General features: G+C 48.1%; 2 protein-coding genes across 2 annotated transcripts in view; one reads left to right on the top strand and one right to left on the bottom strand.

The window, feature by feature from the left end:
* The first annotated feature begins 3,441 nt into the window (after positions 1–3,441).
* On the top strand, positions 3,442–5,067 carry LOC142570499 (solute carrier family 22 member 6-like). The gene has a single exon (XM_075678881.1). The coding sequence runs from the start codon at positions 3,442–3,444 to the stop codon at positions 5,065–5,067; it is 1,626 nt and encodes a 541-aa protein (XP_075534996.1).
* Positions 5,068–10,341: 5,274 nt separating this feature from the next.
* The window catches only part of LOC142570498 (uncharacterized), a 46,351-nt gene continuing 41,487 nt past the window's right edge, over positions 10,342–15,205 (bottom strand). The window contains exon 6 of the mRNA XM_075678880.1: positions 10,342–10,572. Within this exon, the coding sequence (XP_075534995.1) occupies positions 10,342–10,572 (231 nt within the window). The remainder of the gene's footprint in view (positions 10,573–15,205) is intronic.

Below are 15,205 nucleotides of genomic sequence, written 5' to 3'. Positions count from 1 at the left end.
GGAACGGACGCCAAAGAGCTGCGCTCTAAAAAAAGCAAAAGAAAACTTCTGCCGATGGGCATGTTGCTGTTTCAGAGCGATACACTGACAGGTCGAAAATATGCTATAACTGGCCTACGACTACGCTCGATATTTGTAAACTCCGACTTGAAGCGCAAAATGCGAACGTAAAGAAATTTCTGGATGTGATAAAAAATTGAAGCTACTGTTCGCAAATGCCCCCACGACGGGTTTCCCATTTTTTTTCGACACTGTTCACAAAATGGAATCGATCAGGATTGTGGGTTGGGCTTGTTCGTATGTCGTCATGAAGAAGTTCGGTGCAGCGCCGCTACTACATGGACACGGAAAGAACAGGACACTCACAGTGCCGCGTGTGTGTTCTGCTCTTACTCCATCTGTATCCGGTGTTCGCGTAGCAGTTGGGCTAAACTGAACATCTTCGGGACGAAATGAATCAAAAGTGCGTCGCACGGCATGCTTTTCGTGTCGTGTAAAAGCGTCATTGGGCCTGTAATCACCATGGCGAACACAGCAGTCGAACAAGGTGATCTGCGAAAGTGCATGCATCGTCGCGAGTATATCAAGTACTGAAGGCCACACTGTGTCACGCGTAATGCTGGAACTTTCAACTTACTTTCGTTTATTATTATTTTTGAGCAGTCATAGACTGTTCTTTGAACGTTCTCTAAACGTTCTTCTATAACTATTCCTAGTTCTGAACACTTTTATCGTTTCTCGTTATTTCTTTGAACATCGACTGTTTGTTTTATATTTGAGCTGAAAACTATGGACGCTGCCAGCATGTAATATGCAAAAAAAGAATACATCATCAAGTTATATATAACACGCTAGCTCTAGCTCTCTTGTACCACATATTTATACACGCTGTTTATTTGACGCTTAGCAGTGGACGTCAAGTAAGCCGATTCTTTGCAGCCAATTCTCTACCGAAGCATCGTTGTCTGCAAAATTCATATATTTAATGCCTTAATTCTTTAAAAATGCCCATATACAGTAAATGGGTTCCTAAAGTAATATCAATGTCTTGGTATTCACGCGACCACTGTGTTAAATTCCTGAGTACAAGAAGTTGCAATCATGAAGAAACAGACAATGAAGCCAGGAAAAGCATAAAAGAAAATAATTACGTTTAACTGAAATCTAGAATAAGGACAACAGATATGGAAGTAAATAAAGAGACAATTTCATTGTTACGCGTGCGCTGCTTTACGAGTTAAGCTACAACAGAGGCCATCCTCCCCTAAACCTTGTCGTGTATTTGTGTAGTATATGTAAAGCTCAGCCCTAGGAGTGTTCCAGTTCCCCTCATCTCATTGGCGGTGTGAGGTGCAACATCTGCCGCCATTTCATATGTGTTTATTGTTTTAATCACCTGACTAACGAAAAAAAATCGAGGCCCTGGAATTTCCTTATCGTTCTCACTGTGCAGAGGAAAGTACCGTGACGACAGAGACTTGCCCGCAACACTACGTTGGGGTCGATATAGCCGTACGCTTTTTGCAGGCGGCAAACCATCAAGGCTGGCTTCACTTCCTGAGGTGGATGCTGGTAGATTAGACCGTTCACCAGTTTGTCTTCGTTAACCACATCGGTGTCCTCGTACTTAGCGGCCTGCAAACGTCGGCATGTTCTCATATTTCAGTGTGTATTTTCCTCGCCTCGAGTGGTTTTCATTATTTCATATTCAGTCGATGAAACATTGTGCTTAACTCAGGCAAACAGAGAATGCGAGCTGGCCAGTCGTGCGGAAGAAACATCAAAAGCGCGATCCTCTAGGGTTTCATTTTGTCAAAAATTTCACTGTTCAATGATTGCCTGCTTCGCGCCGTAGCTTATTTTCGCACGTGTAGTTTTCTGCATTTAAAGACACTACTGACACGGATCATGTTCCCACAATGATGTGCCGTAACTATACAACCAGTTTTATTACGCAACTGCAGATCAGTTGGTAGGGAGACGAGAGCGATTTTTCATAGCTACGTTGAGAAACTGATGTGTTAAAGTTTTTTACGCACACCCTACATAGGTTCTTCAGTGTTCTCCGGCAGGTAGTTTCTGACGTTTGTTCCAATAGCATCATCGCCTAATACGTTTTCAATGGCGCAGCGTATTTTCTTATGCAGTGTGCAATTGGGATTCAGTCAGGCGCTTGAAGAAGCTGACGTTATCTCGCACCGTGTTCGCTTGGCTCGCACTCAGGAACGGCCCCTGAGGCAGCTTGGTATTAGTGTTTTTTTTTATATATATAGCTGTTGACATTAATTTGCTATATGAAGGCACACCGAATGCGTAAAAAATAAATGACATGTGTCAATAAAGCACACGGCGCCGACCGAGGTACACTATATTGCGTCTACTGGGCACGAGATCAACTAGGATGACGTGTATATTATCTCCACCGAAACAAAAAAGATTTCACGCTTGCACTTGGTATCTTTCATCATTTTTAACTATGCGCACACGCTTAATAGAAGTACTGGTACTCCCCCTCCCCGTATATGCGCGATACCTGCAGCACGCGATAACACGTACTTAAACGAGTGTACTTCGCCGTTTGCTGTTCTTGTGAACTAGGCTCCCATGCGAGAGCCGAAACGTCTTTTATTTTTATATACTGTACCTTGGTAGGCGCCGTCTGTTTTATTGACTATGATCTTTCCCGACTAGATGGGTTTCCGTAAGACCTTTGATTTTATAAAATATGCCATTTTCACAGAGAAAAGAGTCCTCAGCTCTGCAAAGTCAAAACGCGTCATTTGCGGTGGTCACTTCATCTCCGCTCTGTAGCTGATGCTCAGAGGCACATTAAACCATTTGATGCTCAATCTGATGCTTTGATGCTCATTTGGATGCTCTTTTGTCTGTCTCGCTTTATTTTACACTTGATGAAGGATATTATCGAGTGGAACGCCGTAAAGCGATCTAATTTTTTTGTAGTGTAAATGCAATTATTTTGATGTAAGAGCGATGATGATGATGATGTCCTTGATGAGTTTGGCGCTTACCCACTCGCGGGAATTGGCCAAGAGTCGGGCAGACTTTGCTTAAGTGTTCAGAAAATGGAGGTAACACGGCAACTTAGCCCACAGTAGCTTTCTGATTTATTAAAGTGCAGGTACCTCATTCATTTCGGCTGATCCATGCCACGTGCCACATGCCCTTGCTCGTGCATACTAGCTTGCGCGCACGCGGTCATAATCGAAGAAGAAGCAAGCTTCAAGGATGGCCGCACGCCACGACCGGCTTGGCCAATCCCCCATCGTGGGTAGGAGCCACACGCATCACAGGCCACAACAACAACAACAACAACAACGACGGGCCACGACTCCACTATTTGTGCCCGGCGAATCATCCCTGGCGAAGCCAGCGCCGAAGCGGTTAGGGAAGCAGGTGCTGTATGGGTACGGCGCCTACCAAATGCTACACATATTCGGCGCTGTCATCGCAGTCTACAACTACGGGCTGCACTACGAGAGCTTCAGGCTAACAGCTCGCGTAATGGATCACTGGTGCAGGCGGCCCGATTCCATGAAGAACCTCAGCGTGGACGAGTGGAAACAGCTGGCCATACCGGTGGACGAGAAAGGCGAGCACAGCCACTGTACAATGCGCGACCCCCCGGACGGTGGCCATGCGGCTCGCATCGTGCCTTGCGCATCGTGGGAGTTCGACCTCGACCAGTACGGGAACAACATCGTCAGCCACTGGAACATAGTGTGCGACAGGCGCTGGCTCATCGACGTCGCGAGGCTCGTGTACGCGGCTGCCAGCATGGCCACGCTGCCCGCAGTCGGAGCGCTCGCGGACAGCGTCGGTCGCAAGGCGGTACTCTTCTTCACCGTACCCGTAGTCCTCATATCGGGCACCGCTAGTGCCGTGCCGAATGACTTCCAGTTCTTCGTGGGTGTGCGTGCCGTCGTGTCAGCCTCCACGAGTGCCCTCGTGGCACCTATGTACGGGCTGATTTATGAAGTGTCGCCGATTGAAAAATATCCTGATTACATAATCATGATCGCGCTATCTGCATTGATGCTATTACCGATCACGCTGTTTACCGCTCAACTCGTGAAGGCAGGATGGGCGACGCTGCAGCTGATACTGATGGTTCCAACGTGCCTTCTACTGCTACTTTATTACACCGTCGATGAGTCACCCAGCTGGCTTTTGGAGACCGGCAACGTCAAAGAAGCCGAGCGCATCGCTTTGCGTGCGGCAAGTATAAACAAGGTCTCCCCAGAGCACTGCCGAGATCTCATGGCAGCTCAGGCAGCGGAGATTAATGCTCGTAGTCGGGAGGCTATAAATAGCAGCGGTATCTGCAGCCCACGGTTCAGAGCTTGCACCATTACCACGTGTTATATGTGGACTGCGATAAGCTACGGCTTCGACGCCTTCGTCATTAACGACGGTGTACCCGTCGGGGAAATCACAACCACGCTGAGTTTCATCGTGTCCTTCATTGTGCTCGTGGTCTCGGCGCCGTTCATTGCTACCTTCGGCTTCAGGAACACCGTGAGCACCTCCGGATTCGTCTTTGCCGTAAAACTGACCATCCTGGCCACTGACCTACAGGAGCAGACTGCGATGCATGATTCGCTCGTAATTATAATGCGCGCAACTGGAACCACCTGCTTTACGTTCTATCTCATCATAGCCGTCGTCGCGTACCCGGCGATGACCCGCTGCCTTAGTGTATCCGTGGGTCTCGCCTTCAGCCGATTGGGCGATACCTTGGCCCAGATGAGTCCAGCGCTGCTTGGTGGCCGCCGTACAACTTTGCAGCTTGCCATTGCTGCAGCCTTTATGTCACTTCTCGTGGTGGGCGCCGAACTTGTGCCCTGTCACATTGACGTTAGGCAGCAACCCCAATTAGCGCCCAACAAGAGCCCCGGCCTCGTGACAAGCGAGGATAGGAAGCGCGCCATGCAAGAGACACTGGTGCGTATGCCAAGGGAGCCCGTGAAGCGCCGGGGCGCCCCTATGATGGACAGAGCAACATCAAGCGACTTACCAATACGAACAACTCCCGAAAACACATACTAGAACTTTCTGCGCGCACATGAGATCCATATCACTTGTACACCACGGCATCGTTTCTGTGCCATCTAGGAGTTCAGAATTCTGCCACAGTTTGTCACACGTTCGCGTTACTAGACGTTCAAATAGAGTATTTCTTGTATATTAGCTTTGTAGAACTTTGTCTTGTTACGTTGCTGCAACTGTTTGAACTTGCAGAGACGGCCGCGTCACTTGGAGTGTCTGTTTCTATGTCCCAGCCCGTTCCAGTTTTCTACGTTGTACCTCGGCCTGCCTCGCGTTCGCGACGACGATATTGCATTGATACTGCCAGAAACTTTTTTTCCTATACGTTCTTCTTTAATTTTTCTTAGACCTAAATGTCCAGGTAAGCGAAGCACCAGGATTTCGCGCCGTGCTGTCACTCGGTCTCTATTCGGAGAAAAGAGTGCAATGGCAAACTGAACAAGACGCTTCGTATGGACCGACTTTGTGACACCTGTGTACGTGCACTCGTGAACGGTGTTGCCGATTGGAAGAGTATGCGTAACGTTACTCAAAAATATTGGTGACATATTTATAACACGTAAAATATACATGACTGTCTTGCAACTGTAGGCGTGATTACCCATAAGTTCTTCTTAAAGCGCAGCTTTCTTTTCAACCCCTCTCAGGATGTCTTGGCCGTTATACGTGCTTCTGCTGCTGCAGTCCAGAAGCATTAAAAAAAATAAAATTCTTGGGTATTACGTGCCACCATATTATTTTTGGCCGCCTTCGGTTCTTGTTGCGGCTCCAGGTGGCGTTTGGACCAGGAATACACCAAGCCCAGCGACGAATACGTCCATCAGCAGGCATGAAGGAAAAAGGGTTTATTTTACATCATTTACGCTGGCTCCAGATACGGGAGCCCACTCCATGCAGGAGCATATTAAACGTCCGAGTTAACATCAGAGCACGTCAGCACCTCTCTCTGTACCAATGGTCTCCGTGTTAATACCTTCGTCTTCCCTAGGTGTCTGGACCAGGGAATCTGATGACTGCGTCGCGGCCAACCGCAATCGTCGAATTGGTAGCCATATCCCGCCCATGATATCGTACCATTCCGCCAAGCTCCGCCTTCGATGTTGTACCTTCGTCCCCGCATATTTAGCAACATCGGAATCCGAGAGCAAAGCTGTTCCCACGGTAACATTCGATGTTGGTCCTTTTCACCAATTAGTTCAGGTTGTCAGGTTCAGATAGAGGGATCGTTTGTTGACCTGTCAACAGGCGGCGTCAACGCTGTGTGGATTTCGTGATAGGCGCTGATGTATGAGTGGGTTTGCTTCGTGGTAAACGTTGAATTAATACCCATGGTCATGATGAGACGTAACACTTTATAACGTGCGACGTGCCGCGGCCAGGAGTCTCGTCCGATATATATATATATATATATATATATATATATATATATATATATATATATATATATATATATATATAGATATATATATATACATATATATATATATATATATGTATATATATATATATATATAACATCGAATGCTTGACATGTATGTCCAGTTCTGTTCTGCGTAATAAAATAATATCTCCCTACATAAAACCTGGACGTGCAATGATTATTATTATTATTATTATTTGTTTTGAACACATATACACATATATACAGTTAACAGGAAAGGGAAGGCGAGGAGCAGGCTGGCAACTGCCACCGGAAGGGGCACAACGCCTGCCAACTCTTCTGAAGGGAGGTGACAGCAACACAGAAATGGAAGATAGGAAGGAAGGGAGGAAAGAGGAAAGGAAGAGCAACAGGACAAATCTAAAGACTAAAGTAGAACACAGTACACTAGCTCGTTGTTCCGCCGAGTTTCGACTCTGCAGCCGGAATTAAAGTGACGCCGCATCGAACAGCCTCCACAATTATCAATCACATCCATGGCTAGTTTGCTAAGCGGCTAATTGTGCGCTCCACGATGAGACGCCATGTATAGCTGCACGCAATCACCGTTTCACTGGTAGTCGGTTCACAATATACACTACAAGGTGTTTAAACCCGCCACTTCCCATCTTCGAAGGAAGAAGCGTTAGGACACAGTACAGATCACACACAGTAGGGCCGGTCACTGACGGTCACGCTACTACAGAATGTTGAACGTTCACGCTACAAACGTGAACTTAAGTTAGTTAGCTCCAGAAAGGTTAGTAGGGCGCGATGGGCCTGATCGCGTTTAGATGCACAACCACTGGGGTATAAGCATTCCTCGAGTGTCGCACACCGCAGGCCAAGGAGGTGATAGTTTCTCACTAGCGACATGCGCTGCGCACTGAAAGCGGGACACTCAAGTATGAGGTGCTGAAGTGTCTCGTAGCAGCCACAAGACGCACAGAATGGACTTGCCACACGCCCTTGTCTGTATAAACGTTCGTGCACGTTCACGCAACCAACCCTCAGCTTGAGCAGTTGTGCTCTAGCGCGACGAGGCAAGCCTCGACCACGAACACGGGGCGGGAACGTTCCATTTGCGACACGCTGATCTGGATGCTGCTTAAGTAGGTGGCGACGTATCAGGAGACGAGCGTCATCAAGCTTGCACAGAATTTCTGGGCAGTCACAGTTGTTATGAGCGCAACTTGAATCGAGCCGATCAGCTTCTTCATTTCCGGCGATTCCTACGTGTGAAGGTATCCATTGAGCGACGACAGATACCTCACGTGATGTAATTTTGCTCGCAGAGTCAGTAATGCTGCGCACAAGTGGGCAATCAGGCTCACTGCGTTGTAACCTGCTAAGGGCAGCACGGGAGTCCGTAAAGATGACAACCTTCGATGTAATTAACTCCTCTTGCACGTATTTCAATGCAACATTAATCGCTGCTAGTTCTGCAGTTGTTGACGAAACTGGATGAGGTATTTGAAATATACGTCGTACTTTAGTTGAAGGGCAGAAAAAAGCTGCAGAGGCGCCTTGACCGTCGTTGTGTACAGATGCATCTGTGAAAACTTGAAGACAATCTGGAAACTTTTCGAACATGTGAGACTGAGCCAATTGGAATATTGCCGAAACAGACATATCAGACTTTTTGTGCATGTCAGGGATTGTGAGGTAAATGGGAAGTACGTGTTTCGTGATACCTTTTGGAGGCGGAGACGTATCTGAAGCAGCATGTTCAGAAATGGTAGTGATATTCATAAATAAAGCCGCCATTTTTCCCATGCGAGATAACGGGCGGTTAATGAGACGATCAAGGAGCGATTGACCATTCGATGCGCGGTGCAGACGCTCAATATGATACAGAGCTCTCTGATCTGCTTGCAGCCTCAGGGGTAACTGATGCGCTTCAGTGAGTAATGCAATAGATTGCGCCTCACGAGGTAATCCAAGCATTAGTCGAAGGGCAACGCGATGATCTCGCTCCAGTTGGGACATCAAACTATGTGGTATGTTCAAAATTGGTAATGCGTACAGCATGCCTGAGAGTACAGATGACTGGTACACCTGAAGAGCCGTTGTTTGGTCGCAGCCAGCACAATGATGGCTCACAGGCATATCTAAAACACACGGATCTGGTTATAGAATGGTTAATTATATTTCAAGAATTCTTCAATTTACTTTCTTTGATGTGGTCATTCGGCGTGTGCCACTGGGGGTTGTGCCCATACTTAGCCAATGCTTCAGAACTGTTCCACTCCGGCACAAGAGGTAAAACAGAATCCGTTAAAATGTTGCTTGCTACGTGTCGTGCTTCTTTGTGAACACGCCTGTCATCACTAAATTGTACTTTACTTAAGCTTCCTTTATCATTGATTCCAGCATGAGCGTTGCAAGTGCATTCATCTTTTACTCTTGCTGCACCAAGCACGTTAACAGTAGGAAACTGGTCATCGCCATTTCCAGTGCAACCATCATGTTACAAGTGGAAAAGAAGTCGCCCTTTTTCATGACTGGGCGAGTCCGCTACCCTTGGATGTGTTCGCATGCAATGGCACTCTTGTGATGGTGCGGCAGCGAACAAACAATGCTGGAGTAGTATTTAACTAATCTGGTTTGTACACAGCTCTTTTGAACGTCTGAACTGTAAAAAACAAAGGACTAAGGAAGACAGACAAGGACTCTCAACAGCGACGTGCTTGTCTGTCTTCCTTAGTCCTTTGTTTTTTGTTTGCAGATATGCGGTTCTAAACTCAGCTTGGCCGAGCTGGCTGCGAGCACTAGCACTGAGGTAACCATGAAGCACGTCCTTACATGTTGTTAGGAGCTTTATATTAGGTGGTAGGTGGTGCTGTTATGTAATGTCGAATGAAGCAACACTTCTTTCTGTGGCTCAAATGGTTCATCTAAGTATCGGGCGGCCATAGACGTCCTTATTCTTGATTTTGGTTTCCGTGTTTTTGTCAAAGTGAGTGTTTCAGCCTGAGGGTGATATCTAAAACTCCACGGGCAGGGCTTTTTTGCTAAATCTTTGGACAGCATCTATTCCCTCTAACAACCTACCTTTGCAACTTTTGGGAAACAATGGAAAGCTGTCGCAGGGATGAGGGCTCAGCAGTTCTAAGGATTTCATTATTTGAAAGCAGTTCTATTGAATTGTTATTACATTGTTAGTTTCGAGTGATTTGATTTGTCCCTTTCATTACCAAATTTTTCCTGCTCTTTCTTTCTCAAAACTAAGTGCATTTTTTTCTAGTATCACCCGAATCTTGGTGGGTCCCGTATTGTGGATATGTGCCATCATCAAATAGAAAATAAATACTGCCGCTCCTGTCTTTTCAAGGCCGCTTACACAGCGGTGATGCGCCTGCGTAAGTTGCTTGGGCCCGAAGCTGCTGAAGCTGACGTGGCTTCTTGACGTCGCTTTGCCAACGGGCTTAGCGGCTATGGTTTTGCGCTGCTAAGCACGCAGTCGCGGGATCAAATCCCGGCTTCGGCGGTCGCATTTCGACGGGGGCGAAATGCGATAACGCCGACGTCACATGCATGGGGGCACGTTACTAATCCTCTGGCGGTCAAAATTAACCCGAAGTCCCACACTACGGTGCGCCTCGTAATCAACTCGTGGTTTCGGCACGTGAAACTCCAGATTTTAATTCAGCTTATCAACACTGACGAGATCAGAGCGCATCACACTGCTGCCAGAGAACTGTTTAGAGCTGAGCGATCAAAAGGGTCCCGCAGAATTCGCAAGAGTCCGAGAACTCATTAAAGAACGCTGATGAACACGCACACCGGCGTTAGTACTGAAATGATGGTAACACATATTGAACTCGTACGCTGTTTACTACACAGATCTGAAATCAAAGTCCAAGCCTAGAGGCGATCTTCGACTTGTGGTGCGCCTTTGCCTTGACCGCCTTAGCTGCTGCCTCGCTGGCCTCCTTCCGCGTCACGCTGAGGAAGATCTGCTCCAGCGACGTGTCCGTGATGAAGAAGTCGTGCAGCTTGAAGCGCTTCTTCACCCGAGCCATGTTCGTGAACATTTCGCTCCACAGCATTTGCACGCGAGACATTCGAAACTTGAGCAGGCCCTGCACGAGTGACCAGTGTGCAGGACTTCAACAGCGGTGCCGTTATTACGCAAGAAAACAGACGAGTCGACCGCGGCGGTTGACATCGAAAGAAGACAAGGATCTATGAGCCGCATTAGTGGACCATGTGCGGTGTTGTCCCATGTTTTTCCATGTTGGCTATACGAAAGGGAAGAGAGGCTACCCCGGAATATTTTTTTCTTTCATGTCAACCACTGTTGAGCCACGTTGACGTCACCTCTGTCACCTCAACTAGATTTATTACCATGATACTTTTACATAAAGTCCTTTACTAAACGTTTACATTACTTTATTTTTATAACACCAGCATCGTCCCACAGTTATTCTTTAGTAACGCCAACCTTTAAAAAGCGCGTCAGTGTTTCGTTCGGGAATTTTTTCGCCAAGTACGCCTTAATTATTGCGACTCAGTACATAACCTTACGCTAATTTGTGGCGTATTATTAGTTCCAAGCTTCATTTTGACTTTTTGGGCGATGTTTATTTTTATGTCGGGACTCTGGCCTTTGAATGTGAAATCAGTCCGCATTCAACGCCATAATTGCTCATGAATTTCTCGGAACGCAAACGCTCTAGAAGTAATATAAAAACGTTGCCCTCTAATTCTAGTGTGTTCAATTTAGTATATAGAAGTATATTAACTACCTATAAATTAACCATAAACATATTAGGTAATATATACTATATATACATACAACAATGGCGGAATCTAACATGGTAGAGAGAGAGAGAAATAAACTTTATTATTAGACCAGGCTTCTTGAGCCCAAAAGTGGGTGGCCTCCTTTGTCCAGGTATTTGTCAATGCAGTGTTTGCGTAGTTAGCATAGTGCTTTTTAATAATATTATTTATTTATTTATTTATTTATTTATTTTCACATACTGTTAGCCCTTCCAGGTTGTTACAGGGTGGAAGCTTAAGGTTGAGGACCCTGCATATGAATTGAAGCAATCGCGGCAAAGGTTCAGGGTTGCCAGTTGTGTAATTTTATTATTTAGAGCCTTTATGTAGCACCTCCGCAGATGACACCTACACCTGGTAATTCACGGACGGGACGCAAATGCCGCCATGATGGTTTCTGTACTAAAACCACTACACGAGGTTTCCGAGCTTTTCAGCGCTCAGCGGGGGCCACCTAAGCCTAATATTGGAGAGTCAAGTTGAGGAGCAGTGTTGGGCCCACATATATTAACAAAAAAAATTTAGGCCAGAATTGTTTCTAAGGGAGCATTCCAGCCAATCCTGAAGCATCAGCGATAGCGGCTGACCAGTAGCAAATATCACTTAGGAGCAACAAGTTTAGCGAATTCGTCCGCTGCATGTCCGCGTCTTGTGGTATATTTGAAATGAGTGCGGAACTATGATGGGAACACGAGGAGGAGGATAACAGGACAAGCGCTGTTTTCTCGGTTCAAGGTTTATCCTTCAGGGTCGTACGTTACTTCAGGAGAATGGTAATGGCGGCGTTTTGTGTTTCTTTTTTACAGCGAAGCTGCATGTGGCTAGGCCATTACCGTCGCCCGCGAACAACCCGCGAACACGCTCGTGCCACTGCTGACGCGTTCGTCCTCGTCGTCTCCTTCCACACTGGCTCCGTTGCCGCTCAGTGCCTAAAGGGACACTAATGCCAAATCTTAAGTCAAGATACAGTGATGGATTAGTGCACGAGAATCTCTAAGGCGTCATTATTATCGCGAACAGAGCCTCAACAGCCGACAAATTGATGTAAATGCAGGTCATGATTAGAGACTCCTCCGGGAAATTCACGTACTCGCCCGATGACGAAAGCACTCCTCAGCAAAATTCTGTCCCTAGTACTGAACCACCCGTTGCAAAAAACATCCTTGTATTGTACTATAAGACGATATAAAATGCTACTTGCCCAGTTCTATTTCAAATTCAGGAAGCAAGAATTTATCGAAATTACCCTTGACAACGACGCGGTCGCTCGAAAGATATCGTTTTCGCTCGACTACGCGCCGCCCACGGTTTCGCGTTTCAGTATTTTCGTTATCGCGTAGTGCTGTGCTGGTTTTGCTGGCTCGCGAAACTCGTACAAATGGCAAGTAGCAGAGAATTCAACTTCCATGGGATGTCGCGGGATGCTCGAACGGTCTACGCAACTTGATCAAAAAGCAGCTGCTGCGGCGAATCCACCGCTCTTCTTGGCTCGGTACCGCCGTCTCTCGGATGCGGTTTTACTCACTGACGGCAGGAAAGGGTGGTGATGGCGTATGCAACGTCACCACTCCCCCGCTTGGGTGGCGGGTGATTTCAAATCCGAAAAAGCTATTCGGACCGTTCAGATGCAATTCTCACGTGAACCAAGTATTTTCTTGGCACGAAACAAGCGTTGCGAGGTTTCTGGAATGGTGGTTGAACAGTCCATGCAGGCTTAGCATTTATCTTTAGTGTCCCGTTAAAGGCGCATGAGCCATTCATTGGCAAGAGGAAGCTATCGTCGTCATCATCACTAACTATCATCGCTCGAGCATCGGCGTTTTTTTTCACAGCTGGCTCCGTTGCCCCTCACCACCTGAAATAGTCAAACGAAATTCTACGCTTCCTGCGTAGAATTTAATTTCTCTTCTGTCGTCGTAATGGGGAGGCCGCGTTAATGTTTAACGCGACAGCGTTAAGGAGCTCGTGTCGCAGAAAAGCCGGTGTCGTCGGCGTCGGTGGCGTTGGCTGTGAGCGATAAATGCCGGGAGGCACTTCATGAATAAAAAGAACTTTCAAGGTTGGCTGGGTGGAAACAGGGTCTCCGGAGTGTGAGACGGAGACGCTACCACTCAGCCACGAGTTGGATGCTTCAAAGCGGCACAAAAGCGCTTCTAGTGAATGCGGTGTTGCCTTAGAAACGAGCCGTAGAAAGTTATACTGCGGTGTATATCGGTAATTATGAACATGTAAATTACAGAAGTCGCAGTTGCACGAGTAGCGAAGTGCGTTTCCGCCACATTTCTGCTGCGCTTTCCGCACACGCAGAGCCATCTTGCGGCAAACAATGAAGACCCCCTCCTCTCAATGTACGGCGCTGCCCCGACAGGTGGCGCGCCACGCGCGCATAGGGGCTTTGTGGGGACCGGTGCGAAGCGCGTCGCGCCGCGGACTCTCTCTCCCCTGACGACGCTTCGCCCTGCTCCCTCACGGGTTGCAGAATCAAGCGTCCTTCCTTTCTTTAGATCACTCTCTGTCCATCTTTCTGCCCCTGCCGATCACGGCGTTTGGCTGGCGTACATCGTTTCACTCTCCGAGACACCGAGTTCTTCGGTTCGTTCCGCTTGCTCAGGCGTGTGTGTGTAGTGATTTTTAGAAGAAAGGAAGAGAGAAGTGCAGTGCCGTAACTGTCTCTCAAAGGAGGACACCTCAACAGCACTGCACAGGGTAAGGGGAGTGGGGAGAAAAGGATCAGGAAGAGAAGGAAAGAAAGCGGCAAAAAAAAAAGGACAAGGTTGAAGAAGGAGCGATGCGGGGCTTATAGCCGCGCTCTCAGCTGCGTTTCGCAGCAAAAGTCAAGGAGAGCAGCAAGCACTCTTTTGACGATAGAGGCGTGCGCTGCGGGAAACAGAAGGGCTCCCTCCGTGTCGCAAGGCAGACCCACGCGACGATACGAGGCACAAAGCGCAGTGCGCTCAACATCAAAGGATGGGCAATGCAACAGGAGGTGCTCGAGAGTCTCTTCTTCGCCGCATTCCACACATGCGGGGCTGCCAGTTCCGTGCAGTCTGTGCAATCGGGCGGCCGTGCTGTAGCAGCCGACGCGCAACCGCAGGAGAAAGGAGCGGTCCCAGCGGGAGAGGCCGGCGCGGGGGAGGAGTCGAGGGGGAGTCCCCGCAGCAACACGTGAGTCAGAATGATGAGCGCGGAGGGTGCGTAGAATAGCCGTCTTCGCCACGTCGAAGCGAGTGACAGAGGTGGCGAGGGGGAAGCGAGCCGAGAGAGCTTGCTTCGCAAGGGTGTCGGCTGCTTCGTTTCCCGGGAGGCCAATGTGCGCGGGGACCCACTGCAAAACCAAGTCGCAGCCCTGATCTACGACGTGGCGCAGTTTCGATCCCACGCGCTGCACAAGTGGGAGACCGGCGTAGTCTTTCTGCAGCATAGACAGAGCCGCGCGCGAGTCTGTCAGGATCGCAGCAGACGAAGCACCGCACTCGTGAAGAAGGTCAGCCGCGAGGTCGATGGCCGCGAGCTCGGCGACTGTCGATGAGGCAGGGAAACGGAGACGGCACTGCCGGGACGCAGAAATGTCCGGTGCCGTGCACGCGGCAGCAGCGGAACCATCGCTGCCCAGATGGAAAAAATTTCCAGTTCCAGGTGTATTATTGAACCGGAAATCCTTCCCAGCTGGAAAATGTTCCAGTTGGAAACGACTCTTTCCAGCCGGGATTGAAACTTCTGATCCAGCTGGAACTTGCTCCTCTTCCAGCTGGAAATTGCTCCTCTTCCAGCAGGAAATCACTCCTCTTTCCAGCTGGAAAGTGCTCCTATTCCAGCTGGAAAGTGTCCCTGTTCCAGCTAGAGAATTCTCTCAATCTAGCTTGAAAGGGTTCCTGTGATAACTGGAATCGAAGCCGTTTCCAGCTGAAAATGAAGCAATTTCCACTTGGA

This window comes from Dermacentor variabilis, chromosome 2 (assembly GCF_050947875.1).
Source record: "Dermacentor variabilis isolate Ectoservices chromosome 2, ASM5094787v1, whole genome shotgun sequence".
NCBI lineage: Eukaryota > Metazoa > Arthropoda > Arachnida > Ixodida > Ixodidae > Dermacentor > Dermacentor variabilis.
This window is presented reverse-complemented; position numbering and strand designations above follow the sequence as displayed.